The 26290-nt window shown below is 44.1% G+C and overlaps 1 protein-coding gene across 1 annotated transcript in view; it reads left to right on the plus strand.

Annotated features, from left to right (window-relative positions):
- LRRC7 (leucine rich repeat containing 7) overlaps nt 1–26290 on the plus strand; it is a 1701172-nt gene that overhangs the window by 773055 nt on the left and 901827 nt on the right. Inside the window, exon 7 of the mRNA XM_086936257.1 lies at nt 11–74. Within this exon, the coding sequence (XP_086792383.1) occupies nt 11–74 (64 nt within the window). The remainder of the gene's footprint in view (nt 1–10; nt 75–26290) is intronic.

Genomic DNA, 26290 nt, shown 5'->3' on the forward strand with positions numbered 1-26290 from the left:
TCTCTTGCAGGTCAATGAACAAACTCACGCAGCTGGAACGACTTGATCTAGGCAATAATGAATTCACAGAAATGGTAAGGCATATGAATGAATATCTTTCACAATTCAAGGGACATGCCTTTGTATTTGTAAAGATACATTAAATGGATTTTGCTAAAAGTGCTACCTTATTTTACAGCCATGATTATTCCTGAATTAGTAGCATCAATGGCCATCACACAACATGTAATTGGAAAATGAAGAAAATTATTCTGGGGTTTTAAAGTAAAAATGTATCCAAAACGGGCAAGTTCCAACGTTTCCCAGGTTACTACTGAATACTGTGCATTTCCTCCCATGTTTTTTCTTCAACGAAGTAATATCTTCAAAAAGACGAAGAAACTTACACCAATGTGATAACAAAAGCCACACCAATAAGGATTGGTCTCTCAATTTTATATTGAGCTATTGGCATTGTAAATGACAATGCCTTTTATTTACGTTTAAAAAACCTGCAATAATAAAAGGCATTGTCATTTACAATACCAATAGGTCAAAGTTTCTAAAATGAGAGATCTATTGCATTGCAAATGCTTGTTGTTTACAAGCGCCCCATGCTGCGCTTTCACTAGAGGCCACGTCCCTTTCTTTAGAGGAGCTGTGTCTAAAGAAAGGTTTGAACCATTTTAAAAAGCGCGGTATGGGGCGCTTTTACCAAAAAAAGCATTTGTTGACAAACAAATGCTTTTTTTTGTAAAAGCACCCCGTGAAATCATGCATGGTGTGCTGAATGTAGCAGGACAGCATGTAGTGTCTGCAGTAGGGGAAACTATTAAAGAAAATAGTGCTTACAGAGTAAATAAGACATATCGTAACAACCAATTAAAATCAGCAGTCCTCCTGGGAGGTTAGAAATTAAGACAAGGCTGTACTGAGTAGGGACTAAAAAGCCTATTAATGATTTAGAAGCCAGCATTTACGAAGGACAATAAATTCAGAGAATCCAGTACTTGTATAGCGCACGCTCACCCCATTGGGGTATCCCGGCGCTGGGGGCTTTTGGGAAGATTAAGCGAGCTATTGCCCAGAGTCGCATGGTGCTGGGCAGACCCCTGCCGCCGGAGAGGGGGATCAAACCGTGAGCCCAGCATCTGGTGTCAGTCGCCCTAGCCGCGGCACCACACCTCTAGCAATGACATAAGCCAATGACATATATGGGCGGAGAGTGGGTGGGGTTTCAAGTCCATACTCCAATACACCATGGCACGCAGAGCAGCACATGCGCTGCCTAGGCTCGAGCTAAAAATGACTGTTTACGACGAGAAGTGAATACATCATCATTCGATATGTGGTTTTTTCAGTACATGTAGACAACGAAGTAGCGTAAATTAACCGGAAGCTTGTTTTTGGGAGTTTTATATAGCACAAATTCGGTCCAAAGGCATTGAAGAACTTTACATGAGCACCAGATTACATTACATAAGGTTAGGTTATGTTTTTGGGCATGCGGAGATAAGTGGTTTGTCAGAATCACATGGTCTTGATTCCACACCGGGACTGTAGCCTAGTTCCACAGTTCCAAGGTTGGGAGCTCTGTCCCTTAGGCTATACCTTCAGAATACTGACAGATTAGCACCGTAATGCTTGAAAACTCACGAAATTCATAAACAAGCCACCAGAAATAACAGTAACCACTTTCTCAATGCACCTGAATGCTGCATAGCCTTTAGTGTACTTGCAATCGATGACATAAACACTCTGGATTGTAGTAAGCGAATAGTGATGAGCATAACTGTCACATTATTATGCACTTTATCATAATATGCAAATGCCTGTCCACAGGATGTAGACCATCACCCCCTTTTGTGATGACCTTGCCGGACTGCCCATTCTGGGAGTTGTGTTGAACACTGTTCTGAACACTGATGCCTTTGTCAGGGGTGATCTCATCAGGGGGTGCAGAAACTATCAGCACATACCCTGGTTATAGAGCTCAGAGGTATCATGGGACACGCCTGAACTTCACTTAAGGGCTGCCCCTCAGCAAGAACTCTGGCTACATTATTCTGGGGTGGCCTATAAAGAACTATAACCAAGGGGAAATGATTTCAATTAGGGGCACTGTTCCACCGCATTTCCACCATTTAAATGCAGACACAACCTCTCCATGCATGCTCTAGCACTAAGTATGAGCGGAAAATCCGTTCCGCTCGCGGATTTTGCGAATTTTCAGTAAATTCGCGATCCGCGAACTCCCGCGAATTTACAGAGAATTCGCAAGTCCGCGAGCGGCGGATTATTCCGGGGGCAAAAGTTGAAGGCTGGCCTGTTGTAACTATTTTACGATGGTGCCGGCAAGCTGCCAGCGCCATCCTAAAATAGGAAGCTCTAATAGATAAAATAAAGCAGGTGCTCGATTTTATCTATTAGAGCTTCCTGTTGAAGCTAATTTAGTAAGTATTTTAGGATGGCGCTGGCAGCTTGCCGGCGCCATCCTAAAATATTTACAACATGCCCTTCCTGTGACTCATTCATCAGCCCAAAAACAATCGTGAGCGTCGTCGAGGCAGGTGTGCCTTCTTCACAAATCTACCGTGGAAAATCAGCTGTGATGCTGGATAGAGGCTTTTGCATCAGTGACTTTCACGAGCGCAATACCCGTGCTGTTTCTGTGACCAGGGGCTTATTTCTCTTCATCTGCTGAACTGATCTTTCTCTGACCTTTTATACACACAAGAAGCATGTGTGAACTCGCATGGTAGCACTGCCCGTTTGGCCCCGCCCACACACTCGCGGTTTGCACCGTCTTCCCGCCATTCACCCACTATGATGGACAGCTCACTCAAGGGACCCCTGCGCCCTTCGGGGCGATTGCATAGTAACACACACATGGTCGCTCAAACTAGTTGATGCTCAAATTCAGTGACTCATTCATTAGCCCAAAAACAATCGTGAGCGTCGTCGAGGCTGGACAGGTGTGCCTTCTTCCCAACTCTACCGTGGAAAATCAGCTGTGATGCTGGATAGAGGCTTTTGCATCCGTGACTTTCACGAGCGCAATACCCGTGCTGTTTCCGTGACCAGGAGCTTATTTCTCTTCATCTGCTGAACTGATCTTTCTCTGACCTTTTATACACACAAGAAGCATGTGCACTCGCATGGAAGCCCCGCCTCAAATCTGCGGATCCGCAAAATCCGGGGATTTTGCGAATCCACGATCCGCAAATCTGCAAAATCCGCGGATCGTGGATCCGCAAAATCCGCCCATTCTCAGGGGATTGAGCCATTTAGAATCACACAAGGGCCAAGCTATCCCTTCTGTATAACCAAAGGAAGCCAGAGATCACAGCTGTCCAATAAATACTCTTTTTGATGTTTAAGTGTTTTTTGTATTTATATATGTATGTGACATTTCTGTAGCACAAACCTAGGCAAAAGGCAGCGAAACTTGTTAGAATAATCTTGTTGATAAATCCATAACTTACTCAACTTAATCAATTGCATTCTGACTTTAATATTATATACTCATTAGTATATGAAAAGGATTATGTTTATCCTTATACAGAGACTATACACGTTGACCTGTTTAAAATAGTTTTTAACAAATAGATTTACCAACGTAAACTCTTTAACATTGCTCCCAGTCCTTAATGAATATAAGATATATATCTTTCCATGGTTTATTGACTTCAAGTCAACTAATTCAGCATTTTCACAAGAGCACACAGATGCCAGCAATGGCCAAAATATATAGCAAAGACTGTGAGAGTTTCATTCTGTGTTCTGTCCTGCTAGTATGTCCTAACCAAAAAAGGCAAACCCCCAATCTCTACAGCATTTCCACACAGTGGGCTGACGGTTCCACTGCTTACATCTAATATGGTAACCATTATGAAAATGGGGTAGCCCATAAGGTATGGACCTGGGTGAATATAATTATAAACAAACAGTGGTCCTGAACCTATAAATTACAGTTTTTTGAACAAATCAAGAGCGAATCAATATTTGAGTAAGAAAGCAGCAATGATCTGTCTGCTAATTGTAAAGACTGTATTGTCTATGAAAGAAACCTTGCACCACGGTTAGAGAAAATATATTCCTATTTAATTTTTATATTCATATTTTGCAATACTTTTTATATCGATAAAAAACACACACAAAAGGTTGCCCCAAAACAGGAGCGTGCAAAGGAAAGATGTGATCCAGAAAATGCAAACAAGTGAAAGGAGAGGTAAGTAAAGAAATGGTGATTAAGAAGTAGTTCGCATTATTTTACAGTCAATACTAAACAGAACATAACGTCCCTTTGACATGGAAAAAGATATGAACTCAAGGTTTCCTGTTGAGTTGTGGTAAATTTGGATCTCCCCACATCACTTGCTCTATAATCAAGTGGTCATTCATTTTCCCTGGTTGCCTCATTTTATCTCTAGTCCTGATGAAGACTCGCAATCCCCAGGTCCAACTCGCCGCTTGGGAATAAGTCGAGTCGAAACGTCGACATCTCCAATATATATACACCTTGGACCAATTATTTGTTAGCATTGTACACAGTGCAAAATTGATGATATGTAGGCTTATGTACGACAATGTTGTTGATTAGAATGCAAAAAACTATGTTGTTGGCCAGGTGCTCAATACTATGATAAATGTTCTGTTTAGTATTGGCTGTAAAATAATGTGAACTACTTCTTAATCACCATTTCTTTACTTACCTCTCCTTTCACTTGTTTTCATTTTCTGGATCACATCTTTCCTTTGCACGCTCCTGTTTTGGGGCAACTTTTGTGTGTGTTTTTTATCGATATAAAAAGTATTGCAAAATATGAATATAAAAATTAAATAGGAATATATTTTCTCTAACCGTGATGCAAGGTTTCTTTCATAGACAATACAGTCTTTACAATTAGCAGACAGATCATTGCTGCTTTCTTACTCAAATATTGATTCGCTCTTGATTTGTTCAAAAAACTGTAATTTATAGGTTCAGGACCACTGTTTGTTTATAATTACATCTAATATGGAGCATCACAATTCGGTATGACTCATTAAAATAACATTTGTGACGAAGAACCCATCTGCCAAACGATAAAACAGGATCTTAGTCTATTAGATTTATCCAGAATACACCTCTGAGAATAAGATCCTCAATCACTCTTGATGAAAGCACACTAAACACCTAACAAAAAGGTTCCAGCAGTACCAGCCAAAAATCACAATTGCCCAAAAAGAAATGCTCTGAAACACGAGAAACATATACTCAGTGGTTCTTAGATGGCTGCCACCAATACAAGTCTCGAGAGAGTCCTTTGGCATTTTGAGAAATGCAGCTTGTCTTGGTTCCACTTGCATGTCTCATGTAGGTCAAGCAGAGCAGCCATAAAGTCGCACATGAAACAGCACTCCACTCTGAACGCAATACTGACCTCTTATGAAGCAGAAGACCTTTGAAGTTTGGAGGAATTTGCTTCTGTGCCTGCTTGCTATACACAGGTGGGCGTGGTCCATGGATCATGACATTGCACTATGAGGAAGGCAAGGGAATATTGTTAGTGTCCTGGAAAGGGTTGATAAGATTGACAGATGGACAAGGGATTGTAAAGTGTGTTGTAAGAGTTATAAGGCAGCAACGTTGTGTAGAGTACCATCATTCCCAGTAGAATTACTGAAAGGCCTGTCTAGGCTGGTGTGGAGGATGGTGGCAATTGTTATCCTGGGACCCTTTGCTGTTCTTCCTCGCAAGAAAGCTTAAATAGTTTTCCAGGTTACCTGCTATTCAAAATGGTTAGAGGTACAAATGGAAGGAGTGCAACCATTGAGGTAGTGTTTGGCTTACTGCCACAAGTACATTCCTGAGGGATTGGTGCCCGACAATGGAGTCCAATTTAAGTCAGATAGAATGCAAGAATGTATGGCATCCCGTGGGGTTAAGCATTCATGTGTCCATTGAATAATCCCGAAGCAAATGTTCAAGTTGGGTAGTTTAATATGAAATAACGAGATGAAAAAGCTAGCAGAAACACTACAGGCAACATTGTGGTTGCATAGAAAAATGCCCACAAGTGTGTTTGGCTGATCGCACTTTCAAGAGAAGAAACAGGATTATATGAATGATATAAACCTGAAGGAAAATTGAAAAAATACCATGAAAGTATGAGAGACCAAATGAATACTGTACAGAATTGGGTTATTGGTTACAAAGAGTGTGTGTTTTTCACAATTAATAAGACTACCATTATCTTTACTGGGAATCAAGGGCCCGATGTAGGTGGCCGTTTCAGGCCATTTACCGACCGGCAACGGCCGATTTCGGCCGTTACCGACCGGTAAATGGCCAATCGGTATGTAGGGGCCTAAATCCAAGGCCACATGTAGGTAAATCTACATTTACAGAATCGGTAAAATTACCGATTCGGTAAAATACCGAATCGGTAATTTTACCGATTCTGTAAATTCCATATGTAGGTGGGACTCTTATGAGCCCCAAAGGCCTTAACAAATCGGTATTTTACCATGAAATCCAACTTCATGGTAAAATACCGATTCCGGTGTGCATGCACATGTGTGCATGCACACCTATGCCATGTGGCAGGTAGGCCTGCCCCTAGGGCTTGTATGCCTGCCACATGGCACCCAATCCTATTTAGGGGGTGCCAGGGGGTGTCAAAGTGACACCCCCTGCACCCTTGTGAAATTCGGTATTTACCTATTCGGTAAATACCGATTCGGTAAAGCCTATTGATTCCTATGGGCTTTGAAGCCCATAGGAATCAATAGGCTTTACCGAATCGGTAAATACCGACTTTTGCCGATTCGGTAAAAGGGAACATCTGGATTCCGTACATACACACCCCTCACATTTACCGATTCTTCATTACCGAATCGGTAAAATTCGGTAATTTTCGGTAATGAAGAATCGGTAAATGTTACTTACCTACATCTGGCCCCAAGTCCCTAAATTGTAGCACTTGTCCCTCTCAGGGTAGCAAAGCACAGAAGTCCAAGGCCTACTCAGGGCAGGTGAAGTAGTCTAGTAACCACAGCTCTTTGGTACACAACAACACCACTGAATACATTATATCACATTACACAAAATTACATAAATAACACAATATGCCTGTCCTATACTCGATGCAACATCGCATTATATGGAGGTGTCATTATCAATAAGACATGCCTACTGGCTTTGTCAAGGTGACACAACACCGGTAAAATCAGCCACATGTTATATTTCATCAATGCAACACCACTGGAGTCAATGGGAATGGTTTCAATCTGCCATACATGTTATAATCCACCATTCGAGTCAATAAATCATTAAGTTTAGTATCAGTATTCAAAAGCATTCATCATACTGGAAAACCATGCACTGTTAAACATCAATATTGACAATACGGAATTTGCTTTGAAAACACGAGTCACAGATTTTTTATTTTCTTTTCAGTACCATTGCTGAGCCCAAAAGCAAAATCTCTAATCCCTGAAATACTTAGGCAAAACCTACCCAAGGCGTCAGGGATTCAGTCCCCTGGGAGAAGTAAGGTGACTTTGTTAAGGCGAATTATGGGGCTAATGAATTTTCTTGAGCTCCCTACAACACAGTTCAAACATTTTGTTGGTGCATCTGTCCATTTTGGGGCCACCACAAAAAAATATGTAAATGTTAACAGGGGATTATGGGCTGCGTCATACTTATAGGGCTTAAATACTTGATGATCAATAATTGTGGCTGCTCTCTTTTATGCTGCCTTGCACTGCAAAGCATTTTTCTTTTCCTTTTTTTATTTTTTGGTACCCCTGTCTCACTCAGAGCACCCACAACCTAGGTTGCCATTGTTTTTGAGGCCTGCAGAAGAAAACTCAAGGCACCTGCAGCCCCAGGCAGTAATCTGCAAGTGTGTGCCTCTCCTGTGCAGCACACAGGAACCGATTTGTCTCTTTTTCTGCTCCCGCCCAACGGTAGCAATTTCTCTTCCACTCACATCCACTGGCAGGAGCAGTGTTCTTTCCCTGCCCGACAGCCGGGATATAAGTTTAATAAATGCTTTTAATTTTCCCTATACTTTAAAATGGGAAGATCCTCACCCCAACTGTGGAGTCTCCCTATGCTAGGGATATGGAGAAGTAAAGAAAAGTGTATTTAATTTAAAATAAAAGTTAAAATATTTTATGATACATATGTAAAATACTTTTAAATATTTATTTTAAATGTAGACATTTTTTTGATAATGCTACAAAACTGGTGACTTAATTTTGAACTAAATATTTTCTTATTGAAATATATTATTTTTTTGCTTTTTTAAGTAAACAAAAACACCTAAAGTAAAATGTTTACAAAAAGCCTATTATCCATTATTGCAAATGATGAACATAAAAAATTTAAAAAATGTTAATTATATTTTAAAGAAAATGAATGTTACATTACTTTATAAATTTAAAAGGTAGTTACAATATTTTATAATTTGAAATATATATTTTATTTTAGTTTTTTATAAATATTTAGTTATATTTATGTATTTTTGTAAATATTTTAAATAATTTAATGTGACGTGACATGTTTAAGTTTAAGTGCCTACCTCCATTCTTTTCAATAGGAGGGTGTTACAGTTCCAGTGGTTGACCATGTGTGGTGCTGGACTTACTCCAACTCTAAGCAGGAGTAATTTACTATTGTTTTAGGTCCCTTTTGGCTTTAATCACTTTAGAATTGCAGTTTGTGAATATCAGTGGGTTTGCGTTTTTTGTAGGTGGGTGCATGTCCCTCACTAAACCCTTCCCTAACACTGTCTAAACCCCTTGTTACTCCTCCCTAGATACGTCCCACTTATCAGTTAGTATGCCCCTTTTTTGATTCACTCCACCTTGTCTGACCCACATTTACTACTAAACAGTAAATATACAGATGTGAGGATCTCTCCATAGAAAAGGCTGGAGAGGGAAAGTTGGAGATTTGCACTCATAGATTTGTGAATTGCATTTTGTAGTACTTTTACTGGATTGTAGTAGAACTAAACATACTACAAAATAAAGTTTGTGAATAGGCCCCAAGGAGTTCAGAGACTATATATCTATACTCAGGATGTATGTTTTCCCTTAGATTGATACTTTGCTGTACCCTGCTGGACTAAGCAGGAAGAAACTGTACCTGTGCAGATTTAGCTCATAATATGTCTACAGCACAAGCACCAGTGAAATTCAGTAAGCACTTGCAGTTAGCACATCCGTTAAGGCTAAGGCAGGTAATGAAGTCAGCCATTATGGTGAAAGATGGTCAAATCTGGAATCTGAAAAGTATTGCAATGTGCTGCATTGAGAATACAATGATGGGGAAAGGTGGGGGGGATATGAGAATAAGATGAAAAATGTGATTACATTTTTGGGGGATGTTACTGATCAAGAATTTGCAAATGAAATTGCTGTATCTGAATGGCTCTGTTCTGGGCCATGACACAACTAATTTGGCCAGTCTTTCGGAGTGTCCAGTTTGTGCCATTCTGCGACTGAGTTTTCAATGTAAGCGGATGTCTGAATAGGGTGTGTCCAGAACCTGCAAGATGTAAATATTGTGTGCTAAGTTGCAGACTGTAGTGTAGATTTGATGTGTTTAGACTGCTTATGTTGTGTCAGTTTTGTTGGTCGTTAATATTGTAGTAGGCAGTTGTTCTACTAAATGGGGAGATTTGTTGTTTATGCTTGGTCAGAATTGTAAATATGTGGTGCGGATGGTAATAGGAAATGTTGGTATGTGCATGTGTTAGAGGTGAGTTGCAGCCTGCTCATTTCCTTTTTGCTCCTTATGTGTTACTCTTCTTAAAAAATTGTTTTATCTTGTATGGGACCCTGAATAATATTAGTAACACTTCAGCTGGTTTAAGTCACTTGTACATGATGGGGTCAGTTTCAGGCCGCTGTGCCAGTTGTGCTGCTGCTCGGCTCTGTCTTCGTACTGGGTCTGAATTCTGCCCTGCCTGTTAACCCCTTCGCTGCGGCGGCTATTCCGCCGCAGCGCTAAAGGGGCGGGGCGGCCGCGCGGCGGCCGCATGCTGGTGACAGAGCCGCTCCGTCACCAGCCGCGGTTGAGCTATGCTGGTGACGGAGCGGTTCCGTCATGACCCGCCCCGCTCATTAGAACGCCCGCGCAGGTGCGAAATCAGCGCCGCGCAGGCGCGGCGGCCGGGCCATGACGGAACCGCTCCGTCATCAGCACAGCTCAACTGTAGCTGATGACGGAGCGGTTCCGTCATCAGCATGGAAGGGGTTAATCATCTGCTGCCAGCCTCAATGGTTACCTCTACCACACGAGGAGTGTCTGAGATTTTGATTAACCGTTTTGGTCAGACCTAATTAAATTGCTAGGACTGTTCAACATGGTTCGGTTTACGGACCAAATTAAGTGAAATATGATTCACGTGTTGTATGGATCAGTACTGGTCATCATGAAATCTCCAAAGCAATTAAACAATGGTCTATTCCGCCCGGCTTGAATCTTTTATTATATTTGGAGGTAACTTGTTGTGACAGGCGATTTACCTCGTACCTGTTCTTTAATTGCATCTCCCACAGACTCTCTCGCGAATAATTGCATAATTGCTGTGTTCTGTTTATTATGGTAGAAGGATTGACAGGTTAAAAAATGTTTTAATTGATTTTCCAGGTAACGATTTTTTAGTGTGTGGGAGTGTCTACTTTACTTCATTTTTCCATTCAATTTTAAATATAGAACCAAAGCATTAACCTTTTATTTTTCCTGCTTCAGTGGTTTAAGTATGAAGAAACCTTTAGCCTAGCTACCTTTTAAAACTTAGTCAATTTTCTCATGCAATTAAATTCTTGAATTCTTGTCTTTGTTGCCTTATTTCATTCTGTGTTCTGCCAATCTTGAATGCAGGTGCTTTCATTTTCATTCTGTAATACCTTTATTTTGACTAGATAATATGTACATTGATGACCAAACCCTCCCGTCTTAGACCAGACTGTGATGTTTTGCCTCAGTGGCTCCATGTTGGTTACAAAAAGGCCTCTACAGGTCCACAAAACAGTTTGCCTTTAGACCCTACTACTTTGTTTTCTTGTTCCATTGTGAGTGCAGGTTCCAGTAAACTATTATGAAACTTACATATGTAGCAGCAGTCTTTCTCTAGGATAGGAGGATCCAGGTGATAGGTCTGTCCTTGGTAGTAATCCTATATTTTCGCCATCGCCGGATATTGTGGACTTCCCTCCTGTTTCTAACTCTCACTTGTGGCCTCATAATGAGTGCTGAGATGAGTTTCAAAATGGATGCAAACTGTGGGCTTAATTCGCAAAGGTAAACTTAGACTTCAGGTCTAAGTTTACCTTTGTAAATTGGCACATGTATGTGTTGCCTCGTTAATTATTGCACTTGGTCCTCTTTTGCCCCAGCAGTTTCATCCTAGAAAAATTTGTAGGTGCTAATTAGTTTTCAAATGTGTATTTTGTGAGGTAGTACCAGTTGCAAATACCATTTCCCAAACTTCATGACCCTATTCCAATTTCGCTATATTCGGCAATCGATTTTCCAATGTCAAATTTGACAGGAAGTGGCACTTGGGTTTCAGTATTGTTCTACCTCTTGAGCATGAGCATATGCTCATTATTGAGATATGAGCATGTGCTCCATGCCGAAATCACGTTTCTGGCTTTCAGAACTGCCGACCAATCTGATTTACTGGTTGGACGCTATTAAAGTATACATTCACAGTTTACACAAGTACTGTGGTTTACAATTGCAGAAAAGCCATCCTATTTTTAATACACTCTTTGAAGTAATTGTGGGGCTTCTCCCTGTCAACATAGTTTCATGCTATGAGCATGAATTTGAGTATGTACTCATTTTTGCACAAGTGTTTAAGGAGTTAGTTATCGAAAGGTTTTCTGGTTCTGCCTTCGAAGAGCTTAAAGTGCTAACAAGAAAGCACAAATGTTTAGGTAGCTGGAAACAAGTTCTATTCTATTTTGTGGAGTTCATTCTCACCCATTATACTGTCTAGCACATGGAGAGGGAACATGAATCTGTGAAGTGCTGGGTGACCTTTCCTTGCAAAACCTGGTGGTAGGTTGAACATTTAAATTCTGCTTAAGCCACAAAGCATTGTGGACTTCTGTTAACAGCCATTCACAAGTAAAATTGTAGATAGAGAATGCCCTTAATCTGACAGGTCGCCAAGGTATTTTTCAAGTAACAGTTCACAATACACAAAGAAGGGTGTCAGGTAGAGGAGGAAACCAATTATGAAGGAACTTCTGCTGTTGAAGCTAATATGATAAGACAAACTGTCCTCTGAGAAAAGAGGACTTTCCCAACACTTCAAATAGACACAACACAAGTTAAGAAAAATAAGTAATCTTTATCTAAACCAAACAAGACCAAAAAGACCAAAACAACAAAAATCCAAAATACAATAATAGAAATATGACTTTCAAATGGTAGACATAGTCTAGTTCAAAGCAAATTGCAGTCGCAACACTTTTCACACAAAGTACCTTGGAGGCGTTCCACACACAACATAAAGGGTCACAGGGAACGTGATAAGTCAGTTGCATACACTTAGGGAAGGTGATGCGTTGGTTCTTTGCTCCGGGGGAGGTGAGGTGTCGGTTCCTTACTGCTGCACAAGGGAGGTGATGCATCAGTTTCTTACTGGAGAGGAGTTGATTCATTGGTTTCTTACTGCGTGGGGAGGTGATGCGTCGGTTTCTTACCCTGTCTCCCAACGATGCGACAGACCTGGCGCCTTGATGCGTGGGTTCTTGCATAAGGAGGGCTTTTGTCAGAATCAGTGCGGTGATCTCGGACTTCGGTGCACTCGATGTGGCGTGCAGCAGTTTCTCGAGCTGTAGGCAGGCGCTGTGGTGATTTCTTTAGCAGTGCGTCGGAAATGGGTGCAGATGTGTCACGCTTCTCATTGTTGCATTGCTTTTCGAGCTCCCAACAGCCAGAACAACCCCCAGAGGCCCTGAACAGCTACTGGCAACTCCTGGCAGGTCAGAACTCCCAGCTAGGAAGTTCAGGGGAGCTGGGGGTGAAGTCTTTGTGTCCCTGAGACTTCAGAACAGGAGGCAAGCTCAGTTTCAAACCCTTGGAAATCCTTCTCAAGCAGGGAACACAGCAAACAGCAAAGTCATTTTCCCTTTCCTTGGCAGAAAGTAGCCTCTGCAGGCCAAACTCTGATAGCAAACAGCACAGGGGCAGTATTCCTCCCGAGCTCTTCTTCTTGGCAAATGTTCCTCTTGATTGCCAGAAGTGATCTAAAGTTCTTGGGTCTGGGCCTCTCTTTTTATACAGTAAAATGCGTTGTTCTCTGTGGCAGAGAAGCTCTTTGCCCAGTCAACACCAGATCTGTCCTCTCTGGTGCAGCTTCCTGGCAGGAGGTGGAGACAGCATTGTGGAAGGCAGACCCGGCCTATTCAGGTGAAATACAATCTCCTTCCCATTCCCTAAATGTAGCCCAGGTCTTTTAAACCCAGCCCTGACTCATCTAGACTCTCTTGAATCATTGCACATCCCCAGCCCCTGGCACCCCAAAGCCAGACAGTCAATACACATCCTGGCAGAGGCACACTGACTGGCTAAGCAAGAAAATATCTACTTTCTAAAAGTGGCATTTTCAAACACAGAATATAAAAATCACCCTTACTAAAAGATGCATTTTAACATTCTGAGTTCTGGCATACTAAACTTTATTTTCCTACCTTGTTCCCAGGGGTAATTATGTTTATAAGATGTTATAAGCAAACTCACCATTCTATCCTATGAGAACAGGTAGGCTTGCAATAGAGTAAAACAAAATTGGCAGCATTTCACTATCAGGACATGCCAATAACACCAGGGCATGTCCTACCTTTCACATACACTGTACCCTGCCAACAGGGGTACCTTGGGCCTACCGTAGTGGTGACTAACATGTAAGAAAAGGGAAGTCTAGGGCCTGGCAAGTGGGTGCACTTGCCAGGTCGACATGGCAGTCTCAGACTGCACACAGGCTCTGCAATGGCAGGCCTGAGTTACATTTACAGACTTCTTATGCTGGTGTCACAATCAGTACTGCAGCCCACTAGCAGCATTTGATTTACAGGCCCTGGGCACCCACAGTGCACTGTACTAGCGACTGACTAGTAAATCAAATATGCCAATCATGGAATCACCAATCCATAACAATAATTTACAAAGGGAGCACTTGCACTTTTGCACTGAACAGCAGTGGCAAAGTGCCCAAAGCATCTAGACTAGCAAAATGAAGTCCAACACACAGCAAAAACGCAGGAGGTAAAGGCAAAATTACAGGGGAAAACCACCCCAATGATGCCAGGTCTAACACTTGTTCCATTCAGCTGAAATGTGGGTAGAATACCTGCCCTCTTGTGAGTCCTCTTCACTAAGGTGGAAAAATCTGGACAGACCATCAGCATTGGTGTGTTCTGTACTAGGGCGGTGTTCCGCTGTGAGGTCCATCCCCTGTAGGGAAATGGACCACCTCAACAACTTTGGGTTCTCACCCCTCAGCTGCACCAATATTTGTATTTTTATTTCTGTATTCGTAGAGCACTTGGTTACACCAACTGGTGTGTCCCCACGCTATTAAGAGATTTTGCACCCTTCAGGATTTTATGTTCTAGATAAGTATTCCTTCTTACTCTTGTATGTACAGCCAGGTTTTTCATTTTTTTCGGAAGAGTTTCTCCGATGATTCACCCCTAAGGGTCAGGGGAAGGGAGTTCCAACTCTTTGCTGCTAAATAGCTGAAGAAGCATGCTCCCATTCGTGCCTTCCTAATCCTTGGAATTTTCACCAAATGTGTCCCCGTGGTTCTCAGTTGTCTTCCTGTCTCATAAGGAATCATAAGGTCATTGAGGTACAGTGGACACCTGGCATGCAAGATTCGATGCCCAATGCACAGGGCTTTAAATGTAATTCGTTTTTGAATAGGTAACCAGTGTAATAAGTTTAGTGCAATCTTTGAGGATGCTCTCTTTGGCAGATTTAAAACAAGCCGAGCTGCCACATTCTGGACAGATTGCAGCTTTTGTAGTCCTTTTTTGTTGGCTCCCAGGTACAGCAAGTTTACATAAACTAGCCTGGAAGTAACAAGTGCATGGGCCAGGGTCTTTCTTGCTGCCAGGGGTAGGATGTTCGTTAATATTCTAAGGATTCCAAAACATCTGCCTGAAACCCTTTTGGATTGAGTCTCAAAAGATAATCTGTGGTCTATCCACATCCCCATGTTCTTCACTTCACTTCCGTCCTAGGGGTGGGAACCTGGCCTAAGCTTGTTTGCCACCAAGCCGATGACCAGATAGATGGTGTATTTCCAACTATTAGTATTTCTGTCTTTTTGCCGTTAAGCCTAAGGCAGTAACCTGTCATCCATCCCGCTAAATCTTTCAGGAAGTTCGCAAATCTACTGGCTGCTTTTGCAGATTTTTGGGTTAAGGTGACCACAAGCTCTGTGTCATCTGCGTATGACACTATTGTGATGCTGTGTTTCTCCACTATTTCGGCTAGGGGGGCAACATATAGATTAAACAGCGTTAGGCTCAATATTGAGCCCTATAGAACTTGTGCTAACTTGATGTGTTTGGTGATGTATGGGGCTTGTGACACCTGAAAGCTTCGCCCATGCAGGTAAGAGGCCACCCCGTCCACACCGCCCCTTCTGAGTCAATGCACTAACAACTCATGTGACACCATATTGAATGCTGTGCTGAGGTCTAGAAGAACCAGCGCAGTTGTCAGACCTTCATCTACTCTCTTCCGTACTGACTCTGTGGCATAGAGCAGTGCTGTCTCAGTTGAGTAAGATGATCTAAATCCTGATTATTTTGGATGCAGTAGGTTATGTGTCTTAATGTGAGCCCCTAACTGTATATTGACCACTTTTTCCGCTATTTTGGGGAAATAAGGGAGTAGTAGGACTGGACATAAATTTTCCATTATGTTCCTGTCATCTGTCTGCTTTTTTTTTCAATGGGCGGACAATGGCTTGTTTCCATATAGCAGGTACCTTCCATTCTTTGAAGGACATTTCTAACAGCTGCTGGATATAGGGTAGTAATGTTTCTAGTCCGGCCCAAATGACCTTAGGTGTGGCTGGGTCAAGTGGTGATCCAGATTTTATGCTCCGTACTATCCTTTCCAGCTCTTTTAGGGAAGGAGGAGCGAACTGGGAGATACTGTTTGCCTCCCACTCCTTCATTTGTTCTTTGTAGTTTAAGTGTCCCTTACGAGCGCTGTCCGGGAAAGTGTCCTATATCTTAGAGACCTTTTCTGCGAAGAACTCTGTGATTTTATTGCAAGATTCTTCTGAACAAGGGGCAGATGCTACTGTTCTTTCTAATGAAGATAATTCTTTGAAGATGCCGAACAGTTCCCTAGAAGAATTATCCGCTGTTTCAATCCTCTCTGTGTAATATGCAGCGTTTTTTTTTTTATGAGTGCATGGTATTGTCCCAGCTTTAGCTTATACACTGTTTTATCAGAGTCTGAGAAACCCTTCCTCCAATTCCGTTCCAACTTTTTACATGCCTGTCTTGCTATCCTTAAATTCTGGTTGTACCAAGGTGCACTTTTCGTGTTCCTTCGCGGGGTGCTGGTTACCCATGGGGCCACCCCATCAAGTGCCCGTTTGATCCAATTATTTACTTCTTGACTCTGCTGGAAGATGTCAATGTTCAAAAGGGGGGGGTTGCTAACAGAGCCTGTGTAAAACTGTTTCCCTCAAAATGTCTCCATTTCATATGTCTGCTGTTATGTGCCAGCTCCTTTTTTGTGGAGATTTTATTTGAGGGATTGTAAAAGCCACCAAATAGTGGTCCGACCATGGGACCGCTGTTGGGCATTCCACTGTCAGCCTCTGGCAGTTTGAAAAATGGGATCTAATATATGCCCAAGTTGATGTGTTATCCGTGTGGATTTTAATTCTAGTTGGATGCCTGCTAAGTCCTGGCTCAAGGCTTGTGCCTCTCCACTTGATTTATTATCAAAATGTAGGTTCAAGTCCCCCAAAACAAGCAGGTTGCTATAGTGTAGCGCTGGCTGGATTAAGTAATCCATAAGGCTTTTTCTGAAAATTGAAGCTGGCCCCGGGGCTCTATAGATCAAAAGACCCTTTATTATCTGTTTGGCTTTAGCTTTTATTGGGTAGGAGGCAGCTTCGCAGTGGTCTATCACTGCCTCTTGCAACAAGCAGTATACAGATAGTTTATAGATCATAGCTATGCCCCCTCCCTTTTTTATTGTGCGGTCCACTCTAAGGATCCCATATAATGGTGGTAGTGCCTGTTGGACGTCGGGAGCTGAGAATTCGTCCAGCCAGTTTTCTGTTAGGAATAGGATGTCTAGATTCTTTTCTATAATGCAGTCATAAATCTCTGTTTTGTGTTTATTTAATGACATGCAATTAATGAGTAGGCAATTCAACCCCATACCTTCATGATTAGTAAGAGTGGTTAATGTTGGGGCTAGCCTAAATGGGCAATGTGCACACCTCTTCAGTCCTTGGTCTACTGATAGGGTGTGTCTGCATTGTGCCTGTCCTCTGGGTTCTAGGTCTCTAAGATCACTGTTAGAATATTTTAAGGTATGTCTGCTTGGAAAATGGCTAGCATTCGTGGCCCCTGGCCCTGGATGGCCGCGGACGGGTGTAGACGGGCTTGCCTTTGGCGCGCCCGCTGCGTGTTCTTGTTAATATCTGTTTAAATATTTACCGCCCTGCAGCACTAGACCTCTGCTTAGCGGAAGTGTTTGATCGGAAGTGAGTCAAAGTGGCCTGCCCCAGCCCTCCGCTCAATCAGCACTTTCCGTGACGGACAAGTGTGGATTGGGCAGGACCAGGTGAGGTGCATGAATTTGAATAACTTCGTGCAATTTAAAATCCGAGCGTAGGTACTAGTTTCACAGTACTTCCGTTTAAAAACACAACTTAAAACCTGAACTCCGATTCCAGCAAGATACCTCAGCTGGTCTTAGTGCTTACCCAGCCCACTTACTTGCTGCTGTCTTTACGAAATCCTGCCGGACTCTGTTTAAATAAACACCGCCCTGCAGCACTAGATCGCTGCTTAGCGGAAGTGTTTGATCGGAAGTGAGTCAAAGTGGCCTGCCCCAGCCCTCCGCTCAAACGGAACTTGCCGTGACGGACCAGGGTGGATCGGGCAGGACCACAGGTGAGGTGCATCAATTTAAATAACTGCGCGCAATTTAAAATCATAGCGTAGGTACTAGTTTCTCAGTACTTCAGTTTAAAAACACAACTTAAAACCTGAACACAAATTCCAGCAAGATACTTCAGCTGGCCTTAGTGCTTACGCAGCCCACTTACTTGCTGCTGATCAAACATGTGATGTGCCTCTGGTCGGTCTGACCCGGTAGTCAGTCCCAAATAAGTAGGACCTCAGCTTCTTTAGCGCTCAGACCACAACAAAAGCCTCATGCTCAATCGCACTCCACCTCTGTTCCCGTGGAAGTAACCTCTTACTAATGAAGGCTAAGGGTTGGTCTATTCCCTCCTCATTCAGCTGTTTGAGTACAGCACCCACACCATGCTCTGAAGCATCTTTCTGCACCACGAATTCCTGTGAGAAGTTGGGTGCCTTGAACACGGGAGCTGTGCACATGGCAGATTTCAGGGCATCAAAAGCTTTTTGACAGATGTCAGTCCAGTTCACCTTTCTGGGCTGCTTCCTGGAAGTCAGCTCTGTTAAGTGGGCAACAATGGAGCCATACTTTTTGACAAATCTTCTGCAATACCCAGTGATTCCTAAGAAGGCTTTTACCTCTGTCTGGGTCTTGGGGGCTCCCAAGCCAGGATGGCATTAATCTTGGGCTGTAGGGGCGCCACCTGGCTGCTCCTTACCTAGTTTCCCAAGTACACCACCGAACCCTGCCTGATCTGGCACTTGCTTGCCTTGATCGTGAGGCCCGCCCTCTGCAGCACCTTCAACACTTCCCAGAGGTGGTGCAGGTGTTCCTCCCAAGTGGCACTGAACCTTGCTATATCATCCAGATAGGCGACACTGAAATACTCCAGGCCAGCCAACACCTGCTTGACCAAACTCTGAAAGGTGGCAGGGGCATTATTCATCCCAAAGGGCATCACCCGGAATTGGTAGTGCCCAACTGGCATTGAAAATGCTGACCTCTCTTGTGCTCCATCAGTTAAGGCAATCTGCCAGTACCCAGACGTAAAGTCAAACGTACTGAGGTACTTGGCAGCTTCCAACCGATCGATGAGCTCATCCGCTCTGGGAATGGGGTGTGCATCAGTCCTCGTGACTGAATTGAGCCCTCTGTAGTCCACACAGAAACGGAGTTCCAGTGTGGCACTGGCTGTGGCAGCCTTTGGGACAAAGACCACTGGGCTGGCCCAAGGGCTTTTTGAGGGCTCAATCACCCCTAGCGCTAACATATTGGAGACCTCCTTCTAGATACAAGCCCTGACCCTGTCAGTCACTCTGTAAATCTTGTGCCTCACAGGAGGACTGTACCCAGTGTCCACATCATGGACTCAACACCGAGTGACACCAGGGGTCAGGGAGAAGAGAGGAGCAAACTGTCCCTACAGTTGGCTGCAGTCACTCTACTGTTCGGAAGTCCGGGTGGGAGAGAGAGTTACACTGCCAACTGACCCATCAAGTTCCTTGGCAGACAGGAGGTCAGGAAGAGGCTCAATCTCCTCTTCTATTCCAGCATCTGTCGCTGAAGCATGCCCACTTTGGACCTCTCCAAGTGGGGCTTAAGGCGGTTCACATGCAAGACCTGCAAAAGGTTCCTTGGAGACTGCAAGTCCACCAGGTAGGTGACTTTACTCTTGTGCTCCACCCCCTCAAATGGCCCAGTCCACTTATCTTGGAGTGCACAGGGCTCCACTGGGGCCATGACCAACACTTTCTGACCAGGCTGAAGTTCAATCAGAGTGGCATTCTGACCATACCACTGTTTCATCTCCTCCTGGTTGGCTTCCAGATTTGCCCGAGCGAGTTGCCTGAAGTGCTCAGTCTGGTTCCTGAATGTGTGCATGTAGCTGTATACATCCTGGGAAGTTAAAACAACAATCCCTTGCACACGCCAACAGTATATATTATGTATCATTGACAATAATAAAAAAACACTCTTTTTAATCCATTGAAAAAGTCACTACAGACTTGTGTAGTTAAAAGATGATCGCTATTCCAAACAAAAGATTGTCAACAAATGAAGATAAGCCCATTTCTGTTGACTTATTTAGTGACATCCAATCTCCAAACATTTAGCAGTGACTCTTCTAAAGAGATTTAAGAAACACGGCACCCCCTAAATGTTGCCTTGGATCAAGAAAAAGTATGTTTATAATCAAAGAAGTACCTCTAATCTCTTTGTATAGATCCTATATGGAGAAAAGGTAAAAGGGAAGAAAATAATGTGGTGTTAAAATAATGCATCTACTAGGACTGCGGAATAGTGATAACTGTGGAAAGATATTGTAGAGAAATCAACCTACACAAGTCTGTATAGAGACAGCAATGGTGATATGTTTTATTAAAACGGCATGGGTTTCCACAGGCTTAAGGACTATACTTGAGCAGCTCTTTGCGATAATACATACTGTCACAAAGGGTAACAGACATCTGATGTTAGTGTTGGATATCTTTTACTCCAACATCTATACACTTGTTTGTTTCTTAGCCCTGAAGAAGTCACTGCGCATGGCAATTAAGCTTGATGAAATACGTGTTGGCTAAGGATCTCAAGATTAAACTGAAATTACTGTTTCAACAGAGGAACAAGAGTGTTTTTTTATTATTGTCTATGATACATAATAGATATAGTTGGTGTGTGCAAGGGATTGTTTTAGTTTATCAGTGGTTATCCACACATTGGGGAGGAGGGTGGCTCTCCCCACCCTTATGCACCGCAATCATAATTGTACACTAGTATTTACTCACTATGTATTTCCCAGGAGCATCATTACTCTACACAATCCACTGACCAAGAAGTCCTACATCCTGTGGAGGTTTACTGGGAGCTTTCGCCCAGCCTTTTTTACCAGACTTGAAGGTCCTCTTACAGGATGCCCATACAGGAGCTCAAAGGGACTGAACCCTAGGGACTTCTGCTGTACCTCCCTGTAAGCAAACAACAGGCATGGTAAGAGGATGTCCCACTTATGCCTCATGAGGTCACCAAGACCCATAATCATGCCCTTCATCTTTTTATCTCTCAGCAAAAGACCATTGCCTTGAGGGTGGTAAGGAGTGGTGAACTTGTAGGTAACACCGCACTCCTGACACAGGGACTCAATATATTTGGATATGATATTGGTGTCCCGGTCAGACACCACCTCTGTGGGGAACCCTACATGGGAGAAAATCCCCATCAACACACGACCCACCATGGTGGCAGTAACACTACGGAGAGGGATGGCTTCTGGGTACCTGGTGGCATGGACCACCAAGACCAGGACTAACCTGTTGCCCATGGCTGTTTTGGGATCCAGAGGCCCCACAATGTCAATACCCACCCTCTCAAACTGGGGTGCTGAATACAGGGAAAGGTTGGAGAGGAGTCCCACTCAGGCAGACCCAACATCTCTAAATGAGACTTACACTCCGCCTTCTCCCGAGGGGAACTCTCCAAATCATTGCCTAGCAGACAGTCAACAGGCACGCTGGCCTCACAGCTACTTTCAAGGTACCTGAGACCCACCCCCCCCCCCACTCAAAGGGAACCTGTGTCACTTTGCTGAGGCACTCAGAGTTGTCAGCTACAACTACTGGGTTGAATGTGTTGGGGACTACCTGCTCCTCAGCCACTAGCTGACAACTGACAGCTGTCACACTGGCTCCAGTGTCTCTCAGAGCTTCCACACTATGGCCATTGATGGTCACCCACTGCCTGTATTTCTTAATGTTATCAGGCAGATGAGCTCTTTGGACCATCTCACTGTCTCCCAAAGAGACCAGGGTAATTTCTTTGGATCCCCACCCCTCTTGGGCACCGACTCCTCCCCCAAAGCTAAACTAGCCGTCTTCAGGGGCGGTGCACCGGTGAGTACAGTGGTAATATTTGAATTTTTGGGGCACATAGGGTCTCCCGTGAAGTGACCCACCTGACCACAACCATAACATGCCTTGAGGCCCTTCTGGACATGCTAACCTGTAGGGAACCATTGCTTCTTTTGAGTGGGAGGCTGGGAACCTTTCTCCAGCTTCCCTTGGGAATTACTTTGCATCCCTTTTTGGAACTCATTCTGTTTAGTCTTGCTCCCCCCTCACTCTTCTGCTGTTCCACACAACCTTTTTGGACCCTGGTATTGTCCCAGCGGTCCGCCTCCACATCAAGATTCCTGGGGTCAGTTGGCCTACTGTCAATCAAGTGCTGGCATAGCTCTGGAAAACAATTATCTGACAAGTGCTCCCATGCAACCAAATCATAAAACCCCCGCAAATCATTTACCTGACTACCCTTCACCCATCCAGCCAGTGCTCTGCAGAAATAAGACACATACTCCACCCAAGTGCTTCACTCCAGCTTCTTACAGGCCCTGAACTTCAGTCTGTATAGCTCTGGGGTCAAACCATACCTCCTTACCAATGATTCTTTCATAGGGAATAAGACATCTGATCTTTAGTGGGCACCCACTCCCCCACCCCTGCCTCCTATGAACCCCTGTCGATTAGAGGTTCTCCCTCTCATCTCTCGGACGGATTTTATCTCTTTGTTACATTCGGTGAGTTCTGGATCTCCCAATGATCCCTGTCCCCCCAAAATCCTTACAGATATTTTCTTGGCGTGTCCTGACCCTCCGCTGTCGTTACTTAACAAATCGCTTGCTACCGGCCTGGTCCCTGAATCCTTCAAACAGGCGGTGGTTGTCACCATTCTAAAAAAGCCAGGGGCTGACCCGTCTGTCATGAGTAATTTTCGACCTATCTCTCTCCTCCCCTATTTGGGGAAAATCCTGGAGGCCTACGTCACCGCTGTCTCAGCTCATTCATCGAGAGCTCCTCCTTTTTGGAGGGGCATCAAGCTGGCTTTTGTCCAGCTCACTCCACCGAAACTGTCATCGTAGCGGTGATGGATGTGCTGAGACAGGGTGCCGATAAGAACATTGCCCAGGCCCTTGTTTTTCTGGATCTGTCGGCCGCATTTGACACGGTCGACCATGCTATCTTGATCGACCGTGTCAATAATGCCGGCATCCAGGGTTTGGTCCTTGCCTGGATTAGATCTTTTCTTCATCAGCGCTCTCAGGCAGTTCACTTGTCCAACTTTTCGGCCCCCCTCACTCCCTTAGTTTGTGGTGTCCCCCAGGGTTCTGCTTTGTCCCCTCTTTTATTTCATCTTTACATGCAACCCCTCTTGGTTTCCCTCCGTCACGCCCCTGTCACTATTCTGAACTACGCGGACGATCTTCAACTGATCTTCCCCGTGGATTCTTCCCCTTCTTGTTCCAACTTTCAATCAACCATGCTGGAGATCTCAGAGTGGATGCAGTATAGCCAGCTGAAGCTTAACCCTAATAAGATGGAGTTGGTATTGATGGGTGGGCCAGCCAATCCTTGGAATTCTAGCTTCTGGCCCCCCTCCCTTGGGCCTCCACCCTGCCCTGTCAAGTCGGTTAAGAGCCTTGGGGTCATCATTTCAAATGATCTGTCTATGAGACCTCAAATCAATGCGGTAACATCATCCTGATTTTTCCATCTTCGCAGGATCTGCAAAATTCGTAGGTTCCTCACCACTGAAGCCCTTATTTTGGTTATCATGGCCTTGGTGACCTCACGCATTGATTATGCCAACTCCCTCTGAGTAGGTATTCCGGCCTATCATCTTCAGCTGGTGCAAAATCAGGCGGCTAGACTGGTATTCCATCTCCCGAAACACCAACACGTTACATCCCTGTTGAACAGTCTGCATTGGATCCCGGTGGCCTACCGCTGTCAGTTTAAACTTGGTTGTCTGGCGTTCAAAGCCCTCATTGGCCAAGCACCTGCTTTCATTATCTCCAGCCTCCAGCATTACACTCCTTCTAGAGCACTCCGATCTACTTCCCACAACCTTTTGACGATCCCTAGGTACAAAAGAAAAAAGCATGGTGGCTCCTGTTTTTCCTTTTTGGCCCCCACATTGTGGAACCTCCTTCCCTCCTGCCTCAGACTATGTCCTCAGTATGATTGATTTCGTAAATTACTCAAAACCCACTTTTTCAAACTAGCCTATTGAGCCCCTCACAGCACACTCTCTCCCGCATTTGTCTTGAGCGCCATGAAACCTTTTGGGGTACCGTGCGCGGTAGAAATGTTTTTAACATAACATAACATAACAACATAACAATGCTAGCAATGTTTCCCTCCCCTCAGTGATAAAGCGGCTCCATAACCCCGCTCCCCAGTCTCTCTCAGGGATTCTGTAGACCTCATTGTTACCTCATATGCTTTAAACCACTGACCAATTTCCTCATGGTTCATAATATCCTTAATAACCTCCTTAGGGATGTAAATCCTCCCTTCTCCAGGCACTGATGGTGTGCTGCCACCATTGGGATTGGACTCTATACACTTTGCCTTTAGATCCAGCTCCCTCAAACCTCTTTCATGCTCCAAGAGCATATTTTTCTCTTCCAGGGCTAATTTCTCCCTCTGATATGCCAACTCCCTGTCCTCTTTCCCCAGCTTGAGCTTTGTAAGCTCCAATTCATGCATCCTGGTTTTCTCCCTGTCCGCCAGTATTTCCACTGAAGACAACCCCTTTGAAGAGACATTGCTGCCCCTCCCCCCCCGGAAAGTAACCTCCCCCGAGGCAGAGCCAACAGCCCATCCAGCTGTCCCTCTTAAATCTCCACCTTCTCCATAGGTTGTTAGACATGCACACTGGCATCTCTTGACTCCAACCAGGCCTTCAGCGCCTTTTAGAATTCCTACTTTCAGGAGAGGCCTCTTACAGAGATTTTGAACTATTTGCAGATAGCTTTCAACTGTGGCACAGTGTAGCTTTCAAACCTATCCTCCTCAAACTCAAGTGCCATAGATGCAATTGATGCTGGCTTTGACATGATGAAGATTGGCAGTTCTCAGTTGCAAAGAAAAAATAGTCACAAAGAAAAAGTTCCACCAAATGTAGGTGGTCGCGTAATGGTCTGCACTATACTGGTAGTGTTCACCAATCACTGTAGATAAGACACAAATGAAAGTCCAGATCCTCACCACTGACCACCGGTGTTAGAAATGGGGGTCTCTAGGTGACAGAGATAGATACCTTTGTCCAAGTAGGGATCCTTCTTCCTAGTCAGGGTAAGGGGGATACACTTATAAAATAACCCCTGCTCACCCCCTTGGTAGCTGGGCACGAGCAGACAGGCAGTTTGTAAAGCATTTGTGCACACATATAGGAATACAGTGAAAACACTACAAATGGACACAACACCAGTTTAGAAAAATAAGTAATCTTTATCTAAACCAAATAAGACCAAAACAACAAAAATCCACAATGCAGTAATAAACATATGACTTTCAAATGGTAGAAATAGTTCAGTTCAAAGCAAATTGCAGATGCAACACTTTTCACACAAAGTACCTTGGACTTGTGGCGCACACAACAAAAAGGGTTGCAGGGAAGGTGTTGCTTTGGTTCCGTACACTCAAGGAAGGTGATGCATCGGTTCTTTACTCCAGGGGAGGTGAGGTGTTGGTTCCTTACTGCTGTGCAGGGAAGGTGATGCGTAGGTTCCTTACGGGAGAGGAGGTGATGCATCGGTTTCTTACTGCGTAGGGAGGTGATGCGTCTGTTTCTTACTGTGTCACCCAATGATGCAACAGTCCTGGTGCCTTGATGCGATACGACGATCCGGGGCAATGTAAGGGTTCCTACAGCCTCGCAGATCTTGCGTCGGAATCAGTGCTGTGATCTCGAACTTCGGAGATCGGTGCACTCGATGTTGCAAGCAATGATTTCTCGAGCCACATGCAGGTGCTGCAACGCTTTTTTGGCAATGCATCGGAAACAGGTGCGGATGTGCCACGCTTCTCGTTGTTGCATTTCTTTTCCAGCTCCCAACAGCCAGAAGAACCTCCAGAGGCCCAGAACAGCTACATGCACCTGTTTGCAGGTCAGAAATCCCAGAAAGGAAGTTCAGCAAAGCTGGGAGTGAAGTATTTGTGCTCCTGAGACGTCAGAAAAGGAGGCAAGCTCAGTGTCAAACCCCTGGAGATCCTCCTGAAGCAGGGGACATAGCAAACGCCAAAGTCCTTTTCCCTTTCCTTGGCTGCAAGTAGCCACTGCAGGCCAACCCCAGACAACAAACAGCACAGGGGCAGTATT

The sequence above is a fragment of the Lissotriton vulgaris genome, chromosome 1_1, assembly GCF_964263255.1.
Source record: "Lissotriton vulgaris chromosome 1_1, aLisVul1.2, whole genome shotgun sequence".
In the NCBI taxonomy this organism is placed as follows: Eukaryota; Metazoa; Chordata; class Amphibia; order Caudata; family Salamandridae; genus Lissotriton; species Lissotriton vulgaris.